The sequence below is a fragment of the Polypterus senegalus genome, chromosome 14, assembly GCF_016835505.1.
Source record: "Polypterus senegalus isolate Bchr_013 chromosome 14, ASM1683550v1, whole genome shotgun sequence".
NCBI lineage: Eukaryota > Metazoa > Chordata > Cladistia > Polypteriformes > Polypteridae > Polypterus > Polypterus senegalus.
Window position 1 is genome coordinate 118,925,957 of NC_053167.1, and position 8,776 is coordinate 118,934,732.

Genomic DNA, 8,776 nt, shown 5'->3' on the forward strand with positions numbered 1-8,776 from the left:
CTTTGGCTGGGTCACTCAAGGACAATCACAGATTTATCCCAAAGCTGATCCAGCATTGTCTTGCCTGCATGCTTTGGGTCAATGTCATAAAATCAAAGGTGAACAGTCACATCAGTCAGAGGTCATATGCACTCTGGAGCTGGTTTTTTTTTCAGTATTTGGCTTCCTTCATCTTTCTCTGAATTCCTGAGAAGCACCCCAATAGCATGACACTGCCACCACCATGCCTCACCATATGAATGATATTAGGCAGATGATGAGCCGTGTCTGGTCTTCACCAGACATTAAGGAGTTCTGATAGATAGATAGATAGATAGATAGATAGATAGATAGATAGATAGATAGATAGATAGATAGATAGATAGATAGATAGATAGATAGATAGATAGATACTTTCTTAATCCCAAGGGGAAATTCACATAATCCAGCAGCAGTATACTGATACAAAGAAACAATATTAAATTAAATAGTAATAAAAATGAAAAAAAAATTAAAATAAAATTAATGTTCGCATTTACTCCCCCGGGTGGAATTGAAGAGTCGCACAGTGTGGGGGAGGAACAATGTCCTCAGTCTGTCAGTGGAGCTGCTCCTCTGCCTGGAGATGACACTGTTCAGTGGATGCAGTAGATTCTTCATGATTGACAGGAGTTTGCTTAGTGCCCGTCGCTCTGCCACAGATGTTAAACTGTCCAACTTTAATCCTACAATGGAGCCTGCCTTCTTAACAAGTTTGTCCAGGCGTGAGGCGTCTTTCATCTTTATGCTGCCACCCCAGCACACCACCGCGTAGAAGAGGGCACTTGCCACAACCGTCTGGTAGAACATCTGCAGCATCTTACTGCAGATGTTGAAGGATGCCAACCTTCTCAGAAAGTATATTCTGCTCTGAGCTTTCTTACATAGAGATCATAGAGATTACATCTGCTCAAAGAGTTCAATTTTTGTCCCATCAGACCATTGTCCCATTTGTCCACTAAATATGGTATGACAAACTTCAAGTGGGCTGTCATACGCCTTTTATTCAGGAGTGGCAACTGTCTGGCCATCAGTCTGCAAGAGTGCTACCAAGACTGGTGTCCTTTGAAAAGGCTATCATCTCAGCAGAGTATTCGTAAGAGTGACAATTGGGTTCTTCGTCGCCTTTTTGATCAAGGCTCTCCTTGCCCAGTAACACACTTTGGCCTTGTGGATAATGCTTGGCAGAGACCTGGTGGTTCCTGACAATATTCATTTCACAGGCCACTAAGCTCCTGGGGACACTGAAAGCTTCACAAATTAATTTATACAATTGTCCTGATTTATACATCACCACAGTGTTAACACGGAGGTCTACAGAGAGAGTTCATCTGGTGGTTTTTGTCCTGACATGAAGTGTGAACTCATATACTCAAGTGTGTGTCACTCTAAATGATGTCCAATCAATGCAGTTTGTCACAGGTGGACCCCAATCACGTTCTGGCCACATTTCAAGGAGAATTAAAGCAACCAGGATGCACCTGACCACAATTTATAGTGCCACAGCAAAGGGTCTGAATACTTCAATGAATGAAAGATTTCAGTTTATGATTTTTAATAAACTTGCAAACCTTTCTTAAAACATGTCTTCACTTTGTCATTATGTGTTACTATGTGTAGATTGATTGACAAAATTGCAGATTTATTCATTTGAAATTAAGTCTACAACAACATTAAAGTGGGTCTGAGAACTTTGTGAATGCACTGAATATTTGTGACACAGGTTATCACACACCCGCACTCAATTAAATTTTTATATTTCTACCTTTTTTGTGTTATGCGTAGTATATTGTAAAGTAGCTGTCTAAAGTAACAATAATTCTGGCCAAAACGTCTGGTCAACAATTAGACAAATTAAATAACATGAAGAAAAAGGAACAACTTAAATTTTATTGACACTTGATTCCAACATCATTGTATCATATTATGCTTTTTCACAGATAAATTACACAACAAATATTTAAAAAAATATTATTTTAATTTTAGCTAGAAACAAATAATAGTGAAAATAATCTTTCCACAAGAGAGGTTGTGGAATAAAATGTCTTTCTGTCGCTTGCAGTTGACAGGTTTCCACTCCAGTCTGCAGCAGCCCTTCCTTCAAGCCCTTTCTGTCTTTCTCGTGCGGCGTCTAACTGTGTGTGGCAGACCTTCCCATTTCCTTTCTCGTTCTTGGTCAGATCTCTTCTGAATTCACTCAACCGGTTTTCTTTAAGTGTAGGTGGGTATGAAACGTCCCACTTTGAGGCTCCTTCTATTTCTTTTGTATGCTCATTGGCACCTCATTTTGGTTTGTTGACGATGTTTAAATAGATCTCTGATTTGATGAATCGAGGATAGGAATCCTTTTCCATGAGACTGTAAATTTGTTTCTGGGCCACATCGAAGCAGGTAACGTCTGGCATTTGGAGATGCAATTTGATGACTTCTTTGGTTTGGTGATCGATGTTTATCTGGAGAGAAAAGAACAAATAATGTTCAAAACAAGCAAAACCAAAAGGCAAGTTGAAAATGCACTATGATTAAAGTATACAATTAAATTAATTTTTTCAGTTAAACATTTGACCTAACTTGAGTATATTTCCTCTATTCAATGTTTTAAACATTCCTCTTTAAATTATTAATCTGAGGCCATTATCTTTATTTAAATTAGATTACAATTTACACTGCGTTTAGTCCCTTCTACTTTTGTGAAATCGGCAGATGTATTTCTACATCCTGATTGCTATCAGCTTTCTCATTCTCACTTGTGAAATATTTCTTAACCACAACATATATTCATTTTTGATTATGCATTCCTTTAAGCTGCTTGATTTCCCATAAATGCTAGTCAGTCATAGCAGGTTGCATTTATAGTCTAACTCCCATAGACTTATTTTCTTTGTATGTTGAATTTGTAATATATTTTTATGTCTCTGGATATTTTATCTAGTTCAATATTTATTATTTTTGGATTGAACATAGCCCATGTTGCTTGTGACTTGAAAGTAATTGTGCTCTTGGATGCAGGGAGGTCTTTAAGTTCCCAACTACACAGGTGAGTGGTGGGGCACTGTGCAAATTTCAAAGACCCAGTGCAAGATGTCAAGTACAGGGTGTCACAGGGGGACACCTTCAAGGCTGAGAGGGCCCACTGTTACTAACCCTGTCTCTCCTTTTACAAGCAGCTCTGAGAGGCAAGACCCGGAGAATTCGTGACCACGCATCAGGCTTGGGAAGCCCCACCCACCCTGGGGTGACTGCCTCAAAAATGTAGAGCTAATTTAAATTTGAGAGACGGACTGATCCGCGTTAAAGAGAATGAGAACAACAAATGGAGGTGATTGTAGCCTGTTTTTCTTTTGTTATTTATGTATTAGTTTTGTCATTAAAAAGCAGGTAACTGGGCTGGTACCACAATCCTTGATTGCATGTCATTGCTAACAAGGGATCTGCTATCAGCCTGTCCTGTGCATCACATGATAGCATAGAACTGTAAATGGTCAAGCAGATCAAAGGATGTTAAATACAGTAAGCCAGTCCAGACCCTCTGAGCCAGGTACCTAATTCTTGGTGACAAGTGGCATATCATGGCACTTTCACAAGAAGCAACACATGGAATCCCTCAGCACGTTGATTCTGAAGTTTTTAAAGCCAATTTAGGTTAGCAGTCTGTATGGCGTAGTGAGGGATAAACCATAATGTGCCAGCTCACTCTTCATCTCCTGCTCACTTTGTGAACATGAACATGTCATTAAAAGATCACGCTAAATTAAACAAATATAAATATCTTAAAAGCACCATAAAGAACCTGGGGATGGAATTCACCATTGAAAGGCAGTATATGTCCTTCAGGTGTGTTTTTTGTTTAAGTATTTTACACTTTTAATGTATGTCTAATAAGATTCGCAAATAAGGCATTTTAGGTCAAGTGTTCCAGGTCTAAATAAACAGATTCATATGAGCTTCATATCACTTTATGAAGTTTTTTTTGGTATTTTACAGCCACATATATAAAATTCTTGTAGAAGCTTTTCTTGGGTAAACTCACCTCTTTTGGGGCTCTTGTTTGAATAAATTTGTTATAAATCTCAACAGCTTTGGATGGCAGCTCATCAGGTGAGTCCAGTTTCTTCAGACCCTCGCAGGCCTTCCAGAAGAGGATGTTTTCCTCACTGAACTCCTTACGAAGAAAAGCATGGAAGGCAGAGAGAAATGCTGAAAGAAAGAAATACGTTCATTTAATCTACATTGTAAGCCAAACCTCATAAACAGTTTTGATTTGAAATGCTTACTTATGACAAAAGATACATTGAGGGTTTAATGCAAAAAGGTTTTGTCACACAAATCGTAAATACTGTGCCTTCTGAAAATCCACCCCAGTCATCCATCTTTTCATGTTCTATTTTCCTGTAATTTGTCCATTAATTTCAAACCCAGTAAAGATTTCCTGATGGGCCTGAGTCTGCCTGGGCAGCATCAGGTGTAAGGATGGACCAATGGGACAGGATGCCAGGGCATGCTCACACTAACCTCTGCCAGGGCATTTTAATTACACCAGTTAACCTATCACATATAGCATGGAAGTGGAGTGGAGGAAACTGAACTAGTGATGGAGACCACAAGTCAGTGTCACATAGACATGAATCTGGACAGAGAACCTCAATGCATGGAAGTTTAAATCTGCAGTGCTAATCTCATATGTAGCATTCAAGAGTGCAGACAACTGAGCTAGTCATGGAGACCACAAGTAGACACGACATACACATGAGGCTGGCCAATGAACCTCAATACATGGAGCTTTGAGTCTGCAGTGCTAACCTCATATATAGCATGAGAGAGTGGAGAAAACCCAGGGAGTGATGGAGACCACAAGCAGACATGACATAGACATTAAGCTATCCAATGACCCTCAATGCATGGAGGTCTAATTCTGCAGTGCAATCTCATATATAGCATGAGAGTGAAGAAAACTCAGGGAGTGATGGAGACCACAAGCAGACGTCACATAGATATGAAGCTGGCCAATGACCCTCAATGCATGGAGGTCCGAGTTTGCAGTGCTAATCGCATATGTAGCATGGGAAAGTGGAGAAAACTCAGGGAATGAGACCACAAGTAGACACAACATAGACATGAAGATGGCCAGAGAACCTAAATGCATGGAGCTTTAGACTTCATTTCTAATCTCTTTGCTAGCATCTATTTACTATTTAATCCATTTTCAGGAATGGGAACTGATCCTGAATCGGATGCCAGTCCTTCAAAGAGCGAAGTCAAGCACACAGTAAGCTAAGAACTGTGACAAATGAGAGGAGGCCATTCAGCCCATCATTTAGTTAAGGTGGCCCGGGATTACAAGTTTTTTCGTAGGCTTCAGGGATTCTAGTGTTAATAGCTAAGCTGTCCCAATACAGTCAGTTCCAAACACACTTGATTTCTTTAACGGTGGGTCTATTCAGAAACACCAATCATCCCAACTTGTGTGGTTTATAGGACTTGGACAGACACAGTGACATCCTCACAGAAGGCGATTAGACCGGCCATTGAAGCCAAGTCTATAATCTTTGAGTCAGAAATGCTGACTACTGAGCCATCAGACACCCAAGCTGAATGTGTAGCTGAAAAGTTCACTGTAGTATGTGATTGAGGTTCTTCCTATCTTAATTGGGCAAGATTTGTTCTTGTGTATGTAAATGTGCTGTAGAAATAAATATTGAGGTTGTTGTTAAACCATATGTGTAAAATGCAATAAAACGTGTAACAGAAAAAAATACTTATTTTGTTATTATTAAAAACAATAAATATGTATCTTATTAAATGCTATAATACAATGTACTTATAATTATAAAAGTACAATGTACAAAGTAATTGTTGGATGCTGTAAAGTGTTTTTTTTTTACAGAAAAGTAATTTGAAGAATTATTATAATTAATTCTGACTTATTAACAAAGGATCATTTCTTACATTCATCTCTCAACAGGGCATCAAAAGGCTGGCAAGCTGTCATCTGTTCTTCAGCTGAAACTCTAAAACATCAAAAAGAAGAACAAATGACTTTATTTAAAGCTGAGCATATCTAAAACGCTTATCTAACATGCTTGCATCTTTTAAATTCTTTCAATAAAGACGTGCAATCGATCTTGCGGGTTTAACTCACTGACTCAACTTAAATCTTAAGAAGACAAACAAAAATAGATGTTAGATTTCTATCTCCTGACGTCTGAAGTAACCTTTTATGGAAACTGTTTAACCCAAAGTAGCATACGGCTTCCTGAATCATGTCTTAATGACCCCAAAGATGCATTCCTCAAAATACTGCACAGATGGCATCTATTTTAACATCAGATACCGAGTGCTTACTAAGTGACAAGACGTAGACTCTACTCACCGTGCAGCAGCTCTACTGGGACGTTTAGTCTCTTCAAGAATCAGGACTGATGGGCTGCTTTCACTATTGGGGAAGAAGAAGAAGAAGAAGCAGTTTGTACACTTCGATATGTCAAAGACTTACAACTTTTATTATAGTTAAGCATGAATGAGAGTTTGTGAAGTGGACCCCAAAGTGGACCGGTGCCCCAGACATAAGCTCTGTCTGACCGCAACCCTATCTATCTATCTATCTATCTATCTATCTATCTATCTATCTGGCAACTTTAAAATTACAGAGTGGCATAGAGGTTATGGCTTTGGACTTCAAACCCTGACTACTACTACTACTGCTGACTCTGCATGACCATGACAAAGTCACTTCACTGTCCTGCGCTCCAATTGGAAAAAACAACCATTTGTATCACAGATATCGTAAGTCACCTTAGATAAAGACACCGGCCAAATAATAAAACTGAAACTAAAATGGCCCTGTGTGGATGAGTGTGTGAGTGGACCGCATGATGTACTGGCACCAGTTCCAGTGCCATAGCTTGTCCAGGGAGCATTCAGTGGTAGGCAGGAACTAATCCTGGACCACCAGTCCATCACAGGGACCATTCGTATTAGGACCAATCAACCAAACAAGTACATCCTTGGAATTAAGCAAACCAGCACATCTCTGGAAGTGTGGAAGGAAAAGTAACTACCCATAGAAAAACCTGTGTTGTCACTAGTAGAACATGTAAATATAATATAATACAATATAATATAATATATAAAAACATAGAAATTGAAGGCCACGCCAAGTGTAAGGGCCATTTCCTATGCACATTCTTCCACCATTCGCCTGCATTACTTTTATTACCATTATCACTGTCAACCTAATCAAGTTGTGACTTATGATTTATTCAGTCAGGAAGCCCAAAATTTCCACTCGTTCACCAAGTTCTTAGTCACACGTTATGTCTACTGCTCCAGTTAATGTGATTAATCAGGTTAATCAGAGCTTCAGTCATGAAGTGCCTCATATGCACAATAAACTGTGACACATCTTCCTTAATCTCTGCAATAATTTAGCTTTTGAAACTTTTGGAGAATCAAAGGATTGCAAAATTGTGGCATTGTCATGAAATCCATCCATGATGAAAGCAGCAAAATAATCTCACTTAGCTAACAAATTGCTAACAATGATGCCTCTAGTAGGAATCTTTGCATGCAAACCTGACTGCTATTTTCATTTAAAACTATGTACGTGTTTTATAAAGCAGCCTCTCCATTAAATGCACACCTGCTGCAGCTTTCAGCCCATATGAAGATCAACTCGTGAATTTCATTCTCAGTGCCACCTTAGAACATGTGGATAAAAACCACCACACCGGGGTCAAGGCATGAGGACCCACAATGCTCTACTCACTTGTTAGTTTGCTTCTTTTTGTCTGCACCCTTCAGCTGGCTGAACACAATCCTTGAGAAGAGAAGCTTAGGCATGATGTCTTGTGGTGATCTGACGAGCTCTGCTGTGTGCTTGCTCTCTGACTAGCGCTGGCGTCTTTATAGATATGCTGAGCGTTTCCGCTTTCGTCTTTCCACAGTCTGTTTGTGTTACTTCTGCTGCTGTTGCTTTCGTTACGAAACAAGTTCATTCAGGTTTTTTTCACACCGCAAGATAAAGGAAGTGCTATACTGGTTGAAATTTGACGCATGTGCTTTAAAACACTGAAACCATACAGTAAAACCATAAACATATTGTGAGTTATTTTTTTAAATATGAAATTACTATTATTTTTTTCTTTTTACAATAAAACACTATAACCATCCACATTATTTGGTTGTGCCACCTTTTCACTAAAAGGAATGGCATGGGGAATTTGCAGTAGAGAGGAACGTACTCTGTGGTGGGCACCAGCATGACCCTAATTTTCCATCCCCATATGTGAGTTCTAATTTATTTTTGAAATATTCACACAAAAGGTGCGGACCGGTGGGTGGCCTGCTGCTGCTCTAATACAGCGTGCACATTCAAAGACAAAGTGTAGGTGTTTTGCAAAAATAAAACTTTCCGATTTGGCCTGAAAAATGCAGGGTTAAAGTTGCAAAATGTTGGTGAGAAAATATGTTTGACTTTTTTGACCTTTTACTTCTTGTTTTTTTAAAAAAAAAAAGTGATAACGATAAATTTAAGAAATGTGAACTTTATCTCCAGCAACCTTACTAATACTAAGTGCAGGTTATAAATTTCAGTGCCCAGTTCTTGCTGGCATAGCAGTGGATTGCCCACCTCTCTCTCCTGCATTGTGCAGAGGGCCTCCATAGTTCAGTTGCACTGATGGAAACATTTTGGTACCTGACCTGCCCAATGATGCACTTATATATTTCTGTGGGTGGATTGCTGGCTGCCTCGCTTTTT

At 39.1% G+C, this 8,776-nt stretch overlaps 1 protein-coding gene across 1 annotated transcript; it reads right to left on the bottom strand.

Annotated features, from left to right (window-relative positions):
• Positions 1 to 1,977: 1,977 nt before the first annotated feature.
• On the bottom strand, positions 1,978 to 7,907 carry LOC120514949 (regulator of G-protein signaling 21-like). Its single transcript, XM_039735610.1, has 5 exons — positions 7,784 to 7,907; positions 6,389 to 6,451; positions 5,965 to 6,026; positions 4,049 to 4,215; positions 1,978 to 2,471 (listed from the first exon to the last, which is right to left on the bottom strand). Exons 1-5 carry the CDS (start codon positions 7,855 to 7,857, stop codon positions 2,301 to 2,303), a joined length of 537 nt encoding a protein of 178 aa, XP_039591544.1. The 5' UTR covers positions 7,858 to 7,907; the 3' UTR covers positions 1,978 to 2,300.
• Positions 7,908 to 8,776: the final 869 nt, after the last annotated feature.

Excerpts from the sequence above, each read along its gene's own strand:
- LOC120514949 (XM_039735610.1), bottom strand. The coding sequence starts at position 7,857 with ATGCCTAAGCTTCTCTTCTCAAGGATTGTGTTCAGCCAGCTGAAGGGT. Across the intron at positions 4,216-5,964 it reads TGCCCTGTTGAGAGATGAAT|CATTTCTCTCTGCCTTCCAT; the intron begins GTAAGAAATGAT and ends TCTTTCTTTCAG. Across the intron at positions 2,472-4,048 it reads AAACAAGAGCCCCAAAAGAG|ATAAACATCGATCACCAAAC; the intron begins GTGAGTTTACCC and ends TTTTCTCTCCAG.